General features: G+C 45.4%; 2 protein-coding genes across 2 annotated transcripts; one reads left to right on the top strand and one right to left on the bottom strand.

Moving 5' to 3' along the window:
- Positions 1 to 2,031: 2,031 nt before the first annotated feature.
- Positions 2,032 to 4,875, bottom strand: LOC139392038 (lens fiber membrane intrinsic protein-like). The gene is made up of 5 exons (XM_071139688.1): positions 4,708 to 4,875; positions 3,748 to 3,962; positions 3,136 to 3,285; positions 2,887 to 3,021; positions 2,032 to 2,558 (listed from the first exon to the last, which is right to left on the bottom strand). Exons 2-5 carry the CDS (start codon positions 3,920 to 3,922, stop codon positions 2,494 to 2,496), a joined length of 525 nt encoding a protein of 174 aa, XP_070995789.1. The 5' UTR covers positions 3,923 to 3,962; positions 4,708 to 4,875; the 3' UTR covers positions 2,032 to 2,493.
- A 1,657-nt stretch (positions 4,876 to 6,532) lies between these two features.
- Positions 6,533 to 17,817, top strand: LOC139391670 (ubiquilin-4-like). The gene is made up of 11 exons (XM_071139097.1): positions 6,533 to 6,796; positions 7,855 to 8,006; positions 8,365 to 8,519; positions 8,683 to 8,945; positions 11,136 to 11,294; positions 11,492 to 11,717; positions 13,314 to 13,453; positions 15,200 to 15,283; positions 15,462 to 15,577; positions 15,860 to 16,061; positions 16,157 to 17,817. The coding sequence occupies exons 1-11, from the start codon at positions 6,599 to 6,601 to the stop codon at positions 16,307 to 16,309; spliced, it is 1,848 nt and encodes a 615-aa protein (XP_070995198.1). The 5' UTR covers positions 6,533 to 6,598; the 3' UTR covers positions 16,310 to 17,817.
- Positions 17,818 to 19,079: the final 1,262 nt, after the last annotated feature.

Below are 19,079 nucleotides of genomic sequence, written 5' to 3'. Positions count from 1 at the left end.
CTTGGGGCATGAAACACAAGCAATGGACATTAGACTTGTGGAAATTGAAGTCCAAATTTGAGATTTTTGGTTCCAAACGCTGTGTTTTTGTGAGATGTAGTGGAGGTGAACGGATGATCTCTGCATGTGTGGTTCCCACCATAAAGCATGGAGGAGGAGGTGTTATGGTGACACTGTCTGTAATTGATTTAGAATTCAATACACACTTAACCAGCATGGCTACCACAACATTCCGCAGCAATACACCATCCCATCTGTTTTGGGCTTAGTGGGACTATCATTTGTTTTTCAACAGGACAATGACCCAATACACCTCCAGGCTGTGTAAGGGCTATTTGACAAAGAAGGAGAGGGATAGAGTGCTGCATCAGATGACCTGGGCTTCAGAATCCCCCGAATCCCACAAAACCCAATTGAGATGGTTTGGGATGAGTCGGACCACATATTGAAGAAAAAGCAGCCAACAAGTGCTCAGCATATGTGAGAACTCCTTCGAGACTGTTGGAAAAGCATTCCAGGTGAATCTGGTTGAGAGAATGTCAAGAGTGTGCAAAGCTTTCATCAAGGCAAATGGTGTCTACTGTGAATAATCTCAAATATAAAATATATTTGGATTTGTTTAACACTTTTTTTGGTTACTACATGATTCCATATGTGTTATTTCATGGTTGATGTCTCTACTATTATTCTACAATGTAGAAAATAGTCTAAATAAAGAAAAACCCTTGAATGAGTAGGTGTGTCCAAACTTTTAACTGATAGTGTATATTTGTTTATTTTGTTTCTTATATGTAGCTAGGGAACTGACTGTTATTGGTGATATGAAGACATTCACGCTGAGATGGCTGTTAAGCCAAAACAACAGATATGCTATCCATGATGCATTGAAATTAATTTAATAAAAGTAAGATTTATGTAATGTATTTTTCAGTGCGGACACATTACATTTTTGCTTATTTAGATTTCCTGTTTTTGGCAATTAATAAATCTGTCCAGAACAGTACACCGTGTGGACCAAGGGGGCCAAGTAAGGAAATGTGGACAGAGGCATGCATTCGATAACAACATATTTAAATTTCTCCCATTGTTCCTGGTTCAGGAATAGCCCAATCACCCATTACCTCAACGCCTAGTGTTTCTTTAACCTTCCAGATTATAACAATTGCCAAATATCTCAATCGAGGTGTAAGCTGTGACTGTGGACATAGGCATTGCAACAAACACATCGCCACCCCACCCTAGTGGTCCAGGAATTATCCATCACATTCTGTCCAATTCTTCTCTCATTGTCTACAGGGTGTTCTAGAACCCTCCATGGGTTCCTTCAGTAGTTATGTGAAACCTAGAGTATTCTTGAAGATGTCAACAACTGTAAAGGACAATAGAAGTTTCCACAGGATGAGGGTTGGGGTTCGAGGGAAGCCTTTTCTCACAAAAAACTAAGTTGTGAAATAAAGGAGACTGGTTTCCCTTAACGTGTGGGATTCTTATCTCCTATTAGTGTTGACATCACGCCAGTTAATGTAGCCCTAGGGAATTGTTTTCCACTTGGTTGTGCAGTAGTTTCTTCATTACAAACGATACATAACAATGCAAAAACATGTCCTGGAGGTCTCATGTATTAGCTTGTGACTGGGGCCACCTTGGGTCCACTTCTTAGCTCTTTGCCTTGGGGAAAGTAAAACATGATTAATTGTGGTAGATATTGAACATGGAAAATCTGCATAATACCAGTCAATCTTACAGAAAATGTATGACAAATCTTTACCTTTTGATGTGGCCCTCTCAGCTTCAGGCAGTTGCTTTGGCTTTGGGATTTGCCTGGCAACAGAAGCATCCCAGGCAATGGAAGCAACTTGCCTAGCAGTATGTGCAAAGAAGCCCTGCTAATGAAAGCTGGTTTAGGGCCGCCATCTTGTGGTAAAACTTTGTGTGCATCATGTATAAGACAGCCATCACTAACACAACCATCACTAAATAGACCCTAAAAAGGTGGACTGTGCACTAAGTATCAAGATAGAGACAACAGAGCATTTAGAGAGGAACTTTATTGGAAAATATGAGAACTTGCCTAGTCAGCATGGCTCCACCTGCCCATATTCCTAACCAAAACTACAATAGGCTTCATTTGCATGTCCAAAATGCCTGTTCTCATCTCACATATATGCTTGAAAAGGGCACTAAGGAGATACCATAACCATTGCAGTGCTAGCCATTTTGAAACATATTTTCCTGTTTACTGTACATAGATAAAGAAGCTAGTGGAATTGTCTTTCTAAATAAAGTTGTTATCATTCTTCTTTTCATGTGAATGGCAGAAAGCTGTTGTATATTTTTCTATCAAGTCTTTATTTATCCAGGAAATCCATTGGAAGCATCAGGGGATGGAGGCCCATGTAGGCACGAAGGCTTTCTGTCATATGTTAAGGTCATTCATTCAGTGTTAAATGTTGTTTTTTTAAACAGTTTGTGCGATTTGCTGTGTCTTTCTCTCTAGCGTGTAGGGCCGCCTCCTCTCCTACATTCATGCATTCTGTAGGCACACATGTAAAATATCCCTGGAACACACAGAGCACACACAGGTTAATGAACAATGGACATTAGAAACCAGCTGTAGACACCCAAAAAACCACAAGCCTCCCGTCAGCACCTACACTATCTATCAGGTCTGAAGGTTCAGCACTATGATGGAGCAAGGCCCCTCTAACCCATTGGAAGGCTAGGGGAAATCATCACCATATTGCTTTCATCAGACTCTTCAGATCTGCTCATGCTGGGGGACTCAGGGCTTGTGAGTTGTTTTTGGACCGGGCAATAGAAATATTGGGCATGTTGGTATGGAGCCAGTTTTGAGTACTGTGATTGACCCTGTATGTCAGTTCTTACCTGCAAAGAAGGTCATGAGCAGTGCCACCCAGCCCAATATGTAGGACCAAGAGAAACGCCAGTCACCGAAACGCTTGCCCAGAAAGTTCACTGTCACACCCGTGTAGATGGCCATTGCCAGAAGAACAAATAAGGCTGGGAGAAGGCAGGGGAATATAACAGGTAAATATGCTGTACTAAACATGTGTGTGTGTGCATGTGTGCATGTGTGTGCGCGTATGTGTGCGGGTGTGCAAGTGTGAGACTCACTGGAGACGAAAAACATGATCCCTGCCGCAAAGGAGCGGTTGAACCTCTCGAAGGCGGAGAAGTGGGCGAAGGAGAGGATGCCTGCGATGATGCCCGCAAAGCACGACATCCCTGACAGGATCATAAAGGCCCGGGTGGCATTCCAATATGCTAGAAGGGGACAGACAGAGTAGTGAGCAGGAAGACAACAACAGAGCCCCAGCATCCCTCCTTCAGGCAGTTTGACAACTAAACCTAGTACCATTCTCAGCCTCTAGATGGCGCCGTATTTCTCCTCATGTGCAACATTACTCTAAAATACATTCCAGGAACGGGTTTGTGACAACAGGATTGTAACATGAAACAAAGCAGCCATTGATGAGATGTCTCTGACAAATTACTTTAACTAGACTAGGAGGAAGCCTCTATTAACTACTGAGATGCTGCAGGTAGCCTATTCTCTTGGGCCATGTACAGGAGTGGTAAACATAGTTTTAATTACTATTGCTCTCTTAGTCTGTGTCCCCCAAATGGTACCCTATTCCCTATATAGTGCCATACTTTAGACCAGAGCCCTATGGGCATAGGGAATAGGGTGCCATTTGGGAGGTTTTGCTTGATGTGTGTTCTCACCGATGCTGTCCGTTTGCATGTAACACTTTCCCGACATGCAGTACCTCCACAGGCCCTGGTGGGCGAAGCTGCCCGACAGACGGTACTGCATCCAGTAATCTGTTGCTGTGGAGACCACCAGCAGGATGTTCCCCACCATGGCACAGAACAGGCCCCCTCCCATGAAGCTGTACATCCTAAGAGAAGCTGCTGTGGCCACTGTGTGGTACCTGATACTGCATGGGAAGACGAAGGAGGGTGGGTAAACACACCTGGATTATACAATGTTTTGTATGACACACACTCAGTTTGCTCTGGCCACTTCGCAGTTCTTCCTACTGGGGAGGGAGATGATGAAGCTAGACAGAAACACCTGTACCTATCTGGTATGATCTACGTTTGTAGAACACACTCAATTTTAATAATTATTATTCCATACTGGAAAGAATGTAATAGAAACAGAAATAAGTTCAGTACAATTCTTGACACAGGAAATAACTGTTACATGGACAACAATATTTGAAAGCCAAAGTACAAATTGCTGAATCACAGTAGTCTCAAAATACTGGTAATTTTGGGATCATATATATTACAGAGTTTATAATTATTATCAGTTGAGCTCACTCATAAGCACTACTTCATATGATTCTATGGCACAGACAATAAGTCTGATACAATCTAAGCTTTATACGACACCTGTTAACATATATGAACATTTGCTCCATATAGCATAAACAAACACGCATGCGGTTTTTACATTGTCATAGAATGCACGTTTACAACTAGTACCCTTAAACAGCTCTTTTGCCAAGTAAGTTCTGCCAAGCACTTAATTGAGTTTGATCAGTGTTTATTCAAACACTAGTTCACTATTGTCTTCTTTTCAGACTTCAGTTTATGAGTAACTGTGTCTTTGGCACAACTATACATTTTTATCAAGGGAAGATTATATAGATATAATGTATTTAGGATGCCCCTTACCTTGTTTCTTCAGTAAAAACACCCTCTTAATCGTTTACCTTTCTGGGGAGAAAGGGAGAGAGGGATAGAGGGAAAGAGAGAGAGACGTTGCAAGCCTAGGAGAGATAGGAGAGTGGAAGAGAACTCCACTGGGCTATCCCCTCTGTTGATGGAAGCAAAATTCTTAAACAATCAGTCCCCATGTAACGGATGCAATTGAACAAGCCATCGCTAGTGGCACGGGATCATGTGACCCCCACAGCCCTTTCAGTGTAGGCGGCTGGGAGGGGGTCAGGGGGTTAGAGTAGGGGCTTTGGCTGGTTTGTATTTGGTATGTTCTAGAATTGTGGATGTGCATAGGTATGCAGTACTGTTGGAGTCAATGCAACATGCTGAAGCCAACATTTTTTCTTTCAATGGATGTGTGGCTATGGCGGCATGGATAGACTGTTAGACACACATACAGTATAGGGATGGAAAGCCCCTCTGTCTATCTGGTTGTCCTCTCTCTAATATACAGAATACATCTGTAATATGTTGCTCACCTGCTTCCTCATAATACTGTTTTTAAATACATTGTAAATTGAATACTCTGCGATCATAGTTTTCCATGACAGTATTTATACAGTGAATGTTTTAGACACACACACACACGCTCACAAACTGCCATCTAAAGACAGATACAGACAGTCTGTGAGGTCTGATTAAGGGATAGGCCATCTTTCAGTGACAGAAATGTCATACCCTTCTTCAAAAGCCAACATCAATGTGTCATTTAACGGAATCAGTGGATCAAAACATAGCAATTATGACTGCCATTTAATTTCCCAATACATCAGTATTAGCATTTATGTCCAGAGGATGCAGACGCCACACATGCAGATAAGGTTCTGTTTATGACTGCTTCATTATGCAAGGTGAGTGGTGGGGATAATCTAAAGAGGATGAAGACGCCACACATGCAGATACGGTTCTGTTTATGACTGCTTCATTATGCAAGGTGAGTGGTGGGGATAATCTAAAGAGGATGCAGACGCCACACATGCAGATAAGGTTCTGTTTATGACTGCTTCATTATGCAAGGTGAGTGGTGGGGATAATCTAATGAGGATGCAGACGCCACACATGCAGATAAGGTTCTGTTTATGACTGCTTCATTATGCAAGGTGAGTGGTGGGGATAATCTAAAGAGGATGCAGACGCCACACATGCAGATAAGGTTCTGTTTATGACTGCTTCATTATGCAAGGTGAGTGGTGGGGATAATCTAAAGAGGATGCAGACGCCACACATGCGGATAAGGTTCTGTTTATGACTGCTTCATTATGCAAGGTGAGTGGTGGGGATAATCTAAAGAGGATGCAGACGCCACACATGCAGATAAGGTTCTGTTTATGACTGCTTCATTATGCAAGGTGAGTGGTGGGGATAATCTAAAGAGGATGCAGACGCCACACATGCAGATAAGGTTCTGTTTATGACTGCTTCATTATGCAAGGTGAGTGGTGGGGATAATTTAAAGTACAAGTGCTGGTTGACAATTTCAGGGCATGTTTTGACGGTGTGAAAAGTGGTGCGATATGTGCATTGTGGTACAGGCTACAACAGCTTTTTCAAACTGGAACTCCAAATCACACTTGGTTTGTGTGGTAGGCTACAGACACCATGTTGCCAAGTGTAGTGTATATATGAAATGTTGTGCATTGGAATATTTCACTAGCCTACCATAGAGCCTTGTGGACTATTATTAGTGCTTTGTCATTCGGTCTGGTGCATTTAGGTAGCAGCGGCTGCAATTGTATATTTTTGTTTGAGGATGGCGTCCCTGTGCAAAGGCATGTACTGCGGTCTGTGTTTGGTTCAAATGATCCGTCATCATGAGGCAAATTTTCTGGAAAGGAAGTGGTGACCTATGTTGACCCGGAATTGGACGCCAAATCCGAGCGATTCTATCGGAGGAGTAAACATGGAGGACAACGGCGGTGAAGATCCTGTTAATAACAACAATGATACAACGGTATCTTCGGAGGGATCTATTATTAAGGTTACAGTCAAAACCCCGAAAGATAAGGAAGAAATCGCCATATCGGAAGATGCCTCGGTCACTCAGGTTCGTTTATTTTGTTAATCCGTAGCTTGCTAGCGAGCGGCCACAAACGTTAGCTGCTATGCTACATCATCATCATCATGCCCACTGGTGGGTGGGTGTGTGTGTGTGTGTAGTTAAGTGTAGTGTAGTTAGTTAGCGAGCTAACATTTCAGAATTGGACGGTGTAGCGATATGTATAGCTATTTCCTTAGCAAACTATTCACTAACTTTGTTATAATACCACTCTCAACTACTCTAGTCCTCCATATTGTTAGGTGCTTAGTTGTTTTATGTAGCCTAGCTAACCGGCTTTCCAACTCAACAAATGACAGCTGATTCCCTGCACAGTCAAGGCAATGTGTCGTGTGACTTCTGTATATTAGTTATTAAAATAAACAATATTTTAACTAAGTAGTTAGCTAACTAGGTACATTATTAGCTAACGTTGGATAAATGTTGTTAGCTAAATGCTAGCTATCTAGTTTCTTAGCTGTTTCTCCAGAAACAACTTTGTGCTGGCCTTGGTACTCTATAAACAGTCTTCTTCTTCAGAATGTAACGGAACCTCATTGTTCTGAATATCAGTTACTGGACTTTAGATTTCTGTCCATGGGAATCGTCTCTCCCATACACAAGTCCCCCTGTTACATTCAAGCTGATGTGTTATGAATCTGTCAGCTAATGTCTCTTTTCTTCCTGTCACTCCAGTCCTGATTTGATATCCTGAACAGCTAAATGGCCTACAGCTTATTTTTTACTCCTGTTTAATGTGCCTCTCATATGTGTAGTATTCTTGTGCTCACTGGAGGCACAACACTAAGAGTGATTTGGTATTTGTGATCGGGTAGTATGATTCTTGTAATAGGATAAGCAGTGAGCATTTACCCAGAGATAAGCAATGAGGATTTACCCAGAGATAAGCAATGAGGATTTACCCAGAAACAAGGCTTTAGAATTAAAATCAGTTAATTTAGAATTGTTTGACTATGTCACTTTGTTTCCCTTTCTTCCCTCATCTTCCGCCCTCTTTCTCTTGCTGTCCATCCCTCCTCTCTCTATATATCTTCCTCCTTTCCCAGTTTAAGGAGGAGATCTCGCGGAGGTTCAAAGCCAAGCAGGATCAGTTGGTTCTGATCTTTGCAGGGAAGATCCTGAAAGACGGGGACTCGCTCAACCAACACGGCATCAAGGACGGCCTGACAGTCCACCTGGTCATAAAGACGGCACACAAGTAAGATGATGCAAAATGGATATTGTGTTTTAGTTGGATACTGTCGTCTTCTTCGGACATTTGGCAGAAAGGGACAATTGGAATTGGAAAAGGAATTGCTTGGTCAACTTTTGAATAGGTGAATAGGCTATATGTAGTGTCTCCACTTGCATCGCCAAATAGCTTTCGGTAACGCAACTGGTTAGTATGTATTAAAGTGGGCGGTCACGTGTTTTACAGAATAGTATTGCTAATTTGAGCTGACAGATCTATAACTGACATTTCTATGTGAATTTGGTCGGGTCGCCAAATTCATATTGCATATTGTAGCTTTAATGTGAATTTGGAAAAATAACTGATCAGTGCATTGTCCCTCCAGGGCAGGAGATGGTGCTAGTTCCTCCACCTCCTGCACCTCCCAGGTAGGCAGCAGTAGTGGCAGCTCCTCGGGCCCCAGTTCTGCAGCCCACTCCTCCACAGTAGGGTCCACTGGAGGCCCTGCCTCGGCACCCCCACAGACCCCCAACATACTGAGTGAGTTTACAAAGCTAAATAAGTACACACTTCTAATCTTATCTATCCACCCCCTCACACACCCCCAACAGTTTATACTGAAAAAGACATCCAACAACAATTTCCAAAGATCATTACTATCACCATCACGCCCTCTGACCATGCCCCTCTCCCTCCCTCCTAGCCGGGTTCGGTGACCTGTCCAGCCTGAGCAGTATGGGCATGGGCTCAGCTAACTTCATGGAGCTGCAGCAGCAGATGCAGAGCCAGCTGATGTCCAACCCAGAGATGCTGTCTCAGATCATGGAGAACCCCCTGGTGCAGAACATGATGTCCAACCCAGACCTGATGAGGCAGATGATCGTGGCCAACCCGCAGATGCAGCAGCTGATGGAGCGCAACCCCGAGATCTCCCACATGCTCAACAACCCCGAGCTTATGAGACAGGTGAGGGACCTTACAGTGAAATGCTTACTTACGAGCCCCTAACCACCAATGCAGTTTTAAAAAATACGGATAGGAAAAAGAGATAAAAGTAACAAGTCATTAAAGAGCAGCATTAAAATAACAATAGCAATACTATATACAGGGGGTTACCGGTACAGAGTCAATGTGCTGGGGCACCAGTTAGTTGAGGTAGTATGTACATGTAGGTAGAGTTATTAAAGTGACATTGCATAGATGATAACAACAGATTAGCAGCCGTGTAAAAGAGGTGGGGGGGGGGAATGCAAATAGTCTGGGTAGCCATTGAATTAATGTTCAGGGGTCATGGCCTGGAGGTAGAAGCTGTTTAGAAGCTTCTTGGACCTAGACTTCCGGTACCGCTTGCAGTGCGGTAGCAGAGAGAACAGTCTGACTAGAGTGGCTGGAGTCCTTGACAATTTTTAGGGCCTTTTTCTGACACTGCCTGGTATAGAGGTCCTGGATGACAGGAAGCTTGGCCCCAAAGATGCACTGGGCCGTTCACACTACCCTCTGTAGTGCCTTGCGGTTGGAGGTCGAGCAGTATCCATACCAGGCAGTGATGTGTACCAGTCAGGATGCTCTCGATGGTGCATCTGTAGAACCTTTTGAGGATCTGAGGACCCATGCCAAATCTTTTCAGTCTCCTGAGGGGGAATAGGTTTTGTCGTGCCCTCTTCACGACTGTCTTGGTGTGCTTGGACCATGTTAGTTTGTTGGTGATGTGGACACCAAAGAACGTGAAGCTCTCAACCTGCTCTACTGCTGCCCCGTCAATGAGAATGAGGGTGTGCTCGGTCTTCTTTTTCCTGTTATCCACAATCATCTCCTTTGTCTTGATCACATTGAGGGAGAGGATGTTGGCCTGGCACCACACGGCCAGGTCTCTGACCTCCTCCCTATAGGCTGTCTCGTCGGCCTACCACTGTTGTGTCATCGGCAAACTTAATGATGGTATTGGAGTCGTGCCTGGCCGTGCAGTCATGAGTGAACAGGGAGTACAGAAGGGGACTGAGCACGAACCCCTGAGGGGCCCCCGTGTTGAGGATCAGCGTGGTGGATATGTTGTTACCCACCCTTACCCCGTGGGGGTGGCCGTCAGGAAGTCCAGGATCCAGTTGCAGAGGGAGGTGTTTAGTCCCAGAGTCCTTAGCTTATTGATGAGCTTTCAGGGCACTAAGGTGTTGAACGCTGAGCTGTGGTCAATGTATAGAATTTTCACATAGGTGTTCCTTTTGTCCAGGTGGGAAAGGGCAGGGTGGAGTGCAATAGAGATTAGAGCTTGACAAATTAATCTGCATGGCAGATTGATTAGGGCCGATTTCAAGTTTTCATAACAATCGGTAATCAGCTTTTTTGGACGACGATTACATTGCAATCCACGAGCAGATTGCTTGGCAGGCTGGAGTGTACTGTGGCTGGAGTGTACTGTGTAACATCCAGATTGGGATTTGCTAGAGTGTACTGTGTTTAGGACAGGTTGCGATTGGCGTTGGGATTGGCTGAAGTGTACTGCGTTACTACAGGTTGGGATTGGCTGGAGTGTATTGTGTTACTGACAGGTTGGGATTGGCTGGAGTGTACTGGATCACTGACAGGTTGTGATTTTCTGGTGTGTACTGTGTTACTGACAGGTTGGGATTGGCTGGAGTGTACTGTGTTAATGACAGGTTGCGATTGGCTGGAGTGTACTGGATCACTGACAGGTTGTGATTGGCTGGAGTGTACTGTGTTACTGACGGGTTGGGATTGGCTGGAGTGTACTGTGTCACTGACAGGTTGTGATTGGCTGGAGTGTACTGTGTTACTGACGATTTGGGATGCCTGGAGTGTACAAAGAAGTTAGATTTGGCCAATAATGTAGCAGCTGCTGTTTTTTTTTTTCATTTATTTTTTAACTGTTGTAAGTCGACTGCTTTTTGAGAGGAATCTTTACATTTAGCTGCATTCTAAATTATTTAAAGGTATAGGTTTCTCAGACACAGATTAAGTTTAGTCCTGGACTAAAAAGAAAGCTCAATTGAGAAAATTATTTTTGTCCAGAATAAGGCTTAGCCTTATCTGTGTCTGGGAATGGTGTTTGGGTCTACCTTACCCCTCTAGTCCCTGTACCCCAGAACCCAGCCTAGCTGAAAAAATCCTGTCCACCCCTTCATGTTCCCTTCTCCTCAGACCATGGAGCTGGCCAGGAACCCTGCTATGATGCAGGAGATGATGCGTAACCAGGATCGGGCGCTTAGCAACCTGGAGAGCATACCGGGAGGCTACAATGCCCTGCGAAGGATGTACACAGACATCCAGGAACCCATGTTCAGCGCCGCACGAGACCAGGTACCCACTGATGACAATGATTTAAAATCAGTTGACATCACAACTAAGTTAAAATTCAAACCAGGGATTCACCCATTTTTTTAAAAGGTTTTTCAGCCTCAGAAACAAACTCTACGCTATCCCGTGGAGAGTGCTGAACATAAACTCCATTGGTATTCAAGAAGTTGATAATTACTTATTTCTCTCCTTTCTTCCAGTTTGGAAACAACCCTTTCTCAGCCCTGGGGGGCAACTCTGATGGGGGGGTGCAGCCATCGAGGACAGAGAACCGGGAACCACTGCCCAACCCATGGGGCCCCCCCAGCTCCACCAACCCCTCTGAGGGTGGAGGGGGCACAGGCACCACAGGCTCCTCTACCACTGGCAGCACCAACCCCAGTGTCTCCAACCCTCTGGGTGTCAACTCTGCCAGTCTGGGAAATGGTACGGTAATACATAGACTGACTTCCTGTTGAAGTAACAGCATTCAGTTGATATACTACAGCTTCACATACTGCAATATCACATAGACGTGAATTCCTAAATGCATACTTATCAATTCGTGACACCCATACATACAGTGCATTCAGAAAGTATTCAGACCCCTTGAGTTTTTCCACATTTTGTTACGTAACAGCCTTATTCTAAAATGGATCAAATATATTTTTCCTCAATACCCCATAATGACAAATACCCCACAATGACAAAGAAAAAAATCCAAGTGTAGACATTTTTGAAAATGTATTAAAATTTAAAAACGGAAATATCACATTTACGTAAGTATTCAGACCCTCTGTACTTTGTTATAGCACCTTTGGCAGCGATTACAGCCTCAAGTCTTCAAGCTTGGCACACCTGTATTTGGGGAGTTTCTCCCATTCTTCTCTGCAGATCCTCTCAAGCCCTGTCAGGTTCGATGGGGAGCATCACTGCACTATTTTCAGGTCTCCAGAGATGTTCCATCAGGTTCATGTCCAGGCTCTGGCTGGGCCACTCAAGGACATTCAGAGACTGAAGCCACTCCTGCGTTGTTTTGGCTGTGTGCTTAGGGTCGTTGTCCTGTTGGAAGGTGAATCTCTCTCTACTTTGCTCAGTTATCTTTCCCTTGATCCTGACTCGTCTCCCAGTCCCTGCCTCTGTAAAAAAAAATCCCCACAACATGATGCTGCCATCACCATGCTTCACCGTAAGGTTGGGGCCAGGTTTCCTCTAGATGCGACGTTCAAGAGTTCAATCTTGGTTTTATCCGACCAGAGAATCTTGTTTCTCATGGTCTGAGAGTCCTTTAGTTGCCTTTTAGCAAACTCCAAGAGGGCTGTCATGTGCCTTTTACCTCCGTCTGGCCACTCTACCATAAAGGCCTGATTGGTGGAGTGTTGCAGAGATGATTGTCCTTCTGGAAGGTTCTCCCATCTCTACAGAGGAACTCTGGAGCTCTGTCAGAGTGACCATCGGGTTCTTGGCCACCTCCCTGACCAAGGCCCTTCCCCCCCGATTGCTCAGTTTGTCAGGGCGGACAGATCTAGGAAGAGTCTTGGTGGCTCCAAACTTCTTCCATTTAAGAATGATGGATGCCAATGTGTTCTTGGTGACCTTCAATGCTGAAGAAATTGGTTGTGTGCCTTTCCAAATCAGGTCCAATCAATTTAACTTACCACAGGTGGACTCCAATCAAGTTGTAGAAACATCTCAAGGATGATCAATGGAAACAGGATGCACCCAAGCTCAATTTTGAGTCTCATAGCAAAGGGTCTCAATACTTATTCAATAAGGTATTTCTGTTTTATTTTTAATACATTTGCTAAAATGTCTAAACCTGTTTTCGCTTTGTCATTATGGGGTATTGTGTGTAGATGAGGATTTTTTTATTTAATCAATTTTAGAATAAGGCTGTATCCTAACAGATTTTTGGAAAAAGTCAAGGGGTCTGCATACTTTCCAAATGCGCTGTATGTCAGTTTGGGGATTGTAAGCACATGCACACACAACGGCACTTACCCACCCTCCATCAACCTCCCTCTGTGTATGTGTGTCTCCCAGGCATGTTCAGCAGTCCAGGCATGCAGAGTCTGATGCATCAGATTTCAGAGAACCCCCAGCTGATGCAGAACATGCTGTCTGCTCCCTACATGCGCAGTATGATGCAGTCTCTGGCCCAGAACCCAGACATGGCCTCCCAGGTCTGTAGCAACAGAGTAGTGGGGGTTATCATGGTTCATAAAGTCACTTTAAGTGTGTCATACGGCACCCTATTCCCTTTATAGTGCACCCATAGGGGCCATGGTTAAAAGTAGTGCACTATAAAGGGAATAGGGTGACATCTGGGACACAAATAATCTGAACGCAGGAATCGATGGGAATGGGTTGTCTGTAATTCATTGGCAGCTGTACAGAACAGGTCCAGCTGGCAGTGCTTTACCTCAAGGTATCTAGAACAGGTCCAGCTGGCAGTGCTTTACCTCGAGGTATCTAGAACAGGTCCAGCTGGCAGTGCTTTACCTCGAGGTATCTAGAACAGGTCCAGCTGGCTGGCAGTGCTGTACCTCGAGGTATCTAGAATGGGTCCAGCTGGCTGGCAGTGCTTTACCTCGAGGTATCTAGAACAGGTCCAGCTGGCAGTGCTGTACCTCGAGGTATCTAGAATAGGTCCAGTTGGCAGTGCTTTACCTCGGTATCTAGAACAGGTCCAGCTGGCAGTGCTTTACCTCGAGGTATCTAGAACAGGTCCAGCTGGCAGTGCTGTACCTCGAGGTATCTAGAACAGGTCCAGCTGGCAGTGCTTTACCTCGAGGTATCTAGAACAGGTCCAGCTGGCAGTGCTGTACCTCGAGGTATCTAGAAGAGGTCCAGATGGCAGTGCTGTACCTCGAGGTATGTAGAACAGGTCCAGCTGGCAGTGCTTTACCTCGAGGTATCTAGAACAGGTCCAGCTGGCAGTGCTTTACCTCGAGGTATCTAGAACAGGTCCAGCTGTCAGTGCTTTACCTCGAGGTATCTAGAACAGGTCCAGCTGGCAGTGCTTTACCTCGAGGTATCTAGAACAGGTCCAGCTGGCAGTGCTTTACCTCGAGGTATCTAGAACAGGTCCAGCTGGCAGTGCTTTACCTCCAGGTATCTAGAACAGGTCCAGCTGGCAGTGCTTTACCTCGAGGTATTTAGAAAGGGTCCAGCTGGCTGGCAGTGCTGTACCTCGAGGTATCTAGAAAGGGTCCAGCTGGCTGGCAGTGCTGTACCTCGAGGTATCTAGAACGGGTCCAGCTGGCTGGCAGTGCTGTACCTCGAGGTATCTAGAACGGGTCCAGCTGGTTGGCAGTGCTGTACCTCGAGGTATCTAGAACGGGTCCAGCTGGTTGGCAGTGCTGTACCTCGAGGTATCTAGAACGGGTCCAGCTGGTTGGCAGTGCTGTACCTCGAGGTATCTAGAACGGGTCCAGCTGGTTGGCAGTGCTGTACCTCGAGGTATCTAGAACGGGTCCAGCTGGTTGGCAGTGCTGTACCTCGAGGTATCTAGAACGGGTCCAGCTGGTTGGCAGTGCTGTACCTCGAGGTATCTAGAACGGGTCCAGCTGGCTGGAAGTGCTGTACCTCGAGGTATCTAGAACGGGTCCAGCTGGCTGGAAGTGCTGTACCTCGAGGTATCTAGAACAGGTCCAGCTGGCTGGCAGTGCTTTACCTCGAGGTATCTAGAACAGGTCCAGCTGGCTGGCAGTGCTGTACCTCGAGGTATCTAGAACAGGTCCAGCTGGCTGGCAGTGCTGTACCTCGAGGTATCTAGAACAGGTCCAGCTGGCGGTGCTGTACCTATCTCCATATAGATAGACCGATGTGAGGAAGAGGGTGAACAACCTCCCCACTGGGGAAGCAGCAGGTTGCAGCTGGCGAACGACAGGACCCTGATCTTCTCTCACCTTCTGTGTCTCCCGCAGGTGTTGATGAATAATCCCCTTTTTGCTGGAAACCCCCAACTGCAGGAACAGTTCAGGAGCCAGCTTCCTGTCTTCCTGCAGCAGGTATATACACACACACACACAGACACACACACACACACACATATACACACATACATACATATCAAACAGAGAGCTGAACCTGTCCCAAGGACTTGATTGAATTGAGTCTGGACTGGAAGATTTGTTTCAGAATGTTAATTGATTCATTGTTAGTTTGATTGGGACTGATGTTGTTTAGATGCAGAACCCAGAGGCGCTCTCTGTCATGACCAACCCCCGAGCCATGCAGGCTCTCCTCCAGATACAACAGGGTCTACAGACGCTGCAGACAGAAGCACCGGGACTCATGCCCAGGTACACACACACTGATATATATATATATATATATACACACACACACCCCACAGGAGGTCGGTGGCACCTTAATTGGGGAGGATGGGCTCGTGGTAATGGCTGGAGCAGAATGGTATCAAATACAGCAAACGCTCTGTTCCAGCCATTATTGTGAGCCGTCCTCCCCTCAGCAGCCTCTGCTGACACACTGACACACACACTGAGACACTTTGGGTAGTAGCCTAAATCCTCTGTTAGGCAATATGTTCTCTGAGTCTGTACTAACACCTTTGTGTCTCCTAGTTTGGCACCGGGTGGGCTGCCAGGTGGTCTACCAGGGGGGCTAGTAGGTGGATTACCAGGTGGAATACCCACAACCCCCCTGTCCGTAGGAGGGGGTGTGGCTCCAGAGAACCCCGCCTCTTCGCCGAGCGCCGGAACAAACCCCGCCCAGCAGCTGATGATGCAGCAGATGCTCCAAATGTTCGCAGGAGGGAATGCCTCGGTATGTACCACACACATTCTCTTTTACTGTTTGATTGATTAGTTGATGATTGGTTGACTGATTTGATTGAGTGATTGTGACTGGCCCCCCTACAGAGCCAGACCCCGGAGGTGCAGTTCCAGCAGCAGCTGGAGCAGCTGGGTGCTATGGGCTTCATCAACCGAGAGGCCAACCTGCAGGCCCTGATCGCTACAGGAGGAGATGTCAACGCTGCCATCGAGAGACTGCTGGGCTCTCAGCCCTCATAAAGACACACTCGCACACACACAGTTACGTATATAAGCATACGTCGATACAGACACACGCATACACACTATCCAGCTCTGGGTAGCAAGGGATAAACACACACACATACTGTCTACAGAGAACCAAGAAGTGAAATGAACCGTCCCAAACCGACACAGATGAGACCCGGTCAGGATATGTACCATTCTAAACATCTCCTGTCAGATCATGCCCCCCCTCACACCCATATCCCCTGTTCTTAGCCTCATCCACAGAGCTCTGCCCAGCAGAACCAGACTGACCAGACCTCTTCAACAGAGGGGTGCGAAAGGGAAGGGGGCGAAAGGTACCCTCTCTTAAACAGAGATGCTTTACCCGACAAGATTCATTCATCCATCTTCCTCTCTAATAAATCTGAGGGGTTTATTCAATGAGATGAGAGTTCAGAGTGCGGCAGATAGAAATGCATTCACTGCATTGCATAGAGCTGTTATGACGCATTTGTTTCCTGTCTATATGTTGCATTTCTGTCTACAGTGATGTGAACAATCTACCATTTTGACCAAACCCCTGATCTGCAGGGTATATGGAGAGGGGAGGAAGAGAGAAATACAAAAAAGTTTTGTCAATCTCACACGGATATCAGGCTCCAATCCCTTCCCCCTCTTTCCACTACTTTAACCGTCCAAAACCCTTTCTAATTATTGCTAGTGCTGAAAAGAAAAGATCCCCCACACTTCCACATCAAAACAAATGAGTCTGCCGGTGCTGGTGTAGATTGACTTCACACAGGCGGTGCCACAAGATTGAGACCTTTGATAAGATTGAGAAATGTCATGATAATCGTTAATGAAGGAAGAAAGGTGTGGAAAGGCTTTACATTTTTGGTATGGTGTGGCAACATACGTTGTTGTAAATTTAGGTTCTGGCTTTTTGCTTTTATTTTAGCATTGTAGTTGTGGTAACCTTGGCAATGGCTTCCATAGCTGTGATTTGTCTGTTGGCCTCAGCTAAAAATCCATACCCAATTCAACATGTTTGAACTAACTTTTAACAGTACTGTACTACAAAATAAAAATAAGTTGGTCAATAAGAACCCTATTTCAAATTGTGACCATCCTGACTTGTAGTATGAAGAACAGAATTATACTGCGCGTTCCATTCAGCAGTCCACTCCACTTATAAATCACTTATTCTGGAAGTAGTGAAACAGTTTCATTTAAGTTGAATGAATAATTCATTTTCCTGGTAGCCTGGAGGCTCCTCGATGTTATACTGTTGTCTACTGTAGTATCTACCTGTCAAGTGAGGATTTGTCACGGTGCATTGGAAGACGGTGCATTGAAACTGTCATTTCGTTTAGTGCACCTCTAGTCAGGGTCGTGCACAGACCTTTCAGTGGGCAGGTGCTCAAAATGAAAAATGGGCACCCCCCCCTCCCCGCTTGATAATTATTTTCATAATATCTCGAAATTCATAACATACCAAATGCCTCTGTAGTGAAAATAAAAAATAAAAAAACTACAAATAGCATAGGCCTATTTATTTCTGCAACAACACACTAATCATCACATTGTAAGCAAGCTATTTACTTAGTGCCCCCTAAAGACATGACTGACCTCGGGGAAAAGAGTGTGGGCTGTCAGCTGATCGTTGTTGATTGATTCACATGCTCTTTTACTAATTGTGAATTAACTCTGTCTTTTTGCATCTCTCTGCTGTGGATATCTGCCAACCAGACCAAATATTGATGATGTAGGCTAAATCAAATGTTAAACAAATGTCATGCTGCTGTGGCAGTACTGTTGATATTTACTAGTTAGCTAGCAACACACACTCGACTTGTGTCCGCAAAGCTCAAGCCATGCAAGTTTGGATACCGGGCGCATGTGAGCTCCATACAGGGTGGCCAAGCAGGAGAAACCAGAGCCATATACACAACATGGCCAAAAGTAGTTGACCACTACATGGTCAAATTAGTGGATTTGGCCATTTCAGCCACACCTGTTGCTGACAGGTAGATAAAAATTGACCACACAGCCATGCAATCTCCATAGACAGACATTGGCTTAACTGAAGAGCTCAGGGACTTTCAACGTGGCACCTTTTTATAGGATGCCACCTTCCCAACAAGTCAGTTCAATTACTTTTTGCCCGGTCAACTGTAAATGCTGTTATTTTGAAGTGGAAACCTAAGAACAACGACAGCAAAGTGGTAGACCACACAAGCTCAGAACGGGACCGCCGAGTGCTGAAGCGCGTAGCTCGTAAAAATCATCTGTCCTGGGTTGCAACACTCACGACAGAGTTCCAAACTGCCTCTGGAAGCATCGTCAGGACATTAACTATTAGTGGGAGCTTCATGAAATGGGATCGCCAAGCGCCAGCTGGAGAGGTGTTAAACTCGCTGCCATTGGACTCTGGAGCAGTGGAAACGTGTTCTCTGGAGTGATGAATCACGCTTCACTATCTGGCAGTCCGACGGATGAATCTGGGTTTGGTGGATTACCGGAGAACGCTACATGCCCCAGTAAAATAGTGCCAACTGTAACGTTTGGTGGAGGAGGAATGATGTTCTGAGGCTGTTTTTCATGGTTCGGGTTAGGCCCTCTTAGTTCCCGTGAAGGGAAATCTTAACACTACAGCATACAATGACATTATAGATGATTCTGTGCTTCCAACTTTGTGGCAACAGTATGGGGAAGGCCCTTTCCTGTTTTTGCATGACAATGCCCGCATGTAGAAAGTGAGGTCCATACAGAAATGGTTTGTCGAGATCGGTGTGGAAGAACT

The sequence above is a fragment of the Oncorhynchus clarkii genome, chromosome 32 (assembly GCF_045791955.1).
Source record: "Oncorhynchus clarkii lewisi isolate Uvic-CL-2024 chromosome 32, UVic_Ocla_1.0, whole genome shotgun sequence".
Taxonomy (NCBI): domain Eukaryota; kingdom Metazoa; phylum Chordata; class Actinopteri; order Salmoniformes; family Salmonidae; genus Oncorhynchus; species Oncorhynchus clarkii.
This window is presented reverse-complemented; position numbering and strand designations above follow the sequence as displayed.

Coding starts and splice junctions, on each gene's coding strand:
- LOC139392038 (XM_071139688.1), bottom strand. CDS start 3,922: ATGTACAGCTTCATGGGAGGGGGCCTGTTCTGTGCCATGGTGGGGAAC. Junction 3,286..3,747: donor CATGCAAACGGACAGCATCG/GTGAGAACACAC, acceptor GTCCCCTTCTAG/CATATTGGAATGCCACCCGG. Junction 3,022..3,135: donor GATCATGTTTTTCGTCTCCA/GTGAGTCTCACA, acceptor GCCTTCTCCCAG/CCTTATTTGTTCTTCTGGCA.
- LOC139391670 (XM_071139097.1), top strand. CDS start 6,599: ATGTTGACCCGGAATTGGACGCCAAATCCGAGCGATTCTATCGGAGGA. Junction 11,295..11,491: donor TCAGCGCCGCACGAGACCAG/GTACCCACTGAT, acceptor CCTTTCTTCCAG/TTTGGAAACAACCCTTTCTC. Junction 15,284..15,461: donor TTCCTGTCTTCCTGCAGCAG/GTATATACACAC, acceptor GATGTTGTTTAG/ATGCAGAACCCAGAGGCGCT.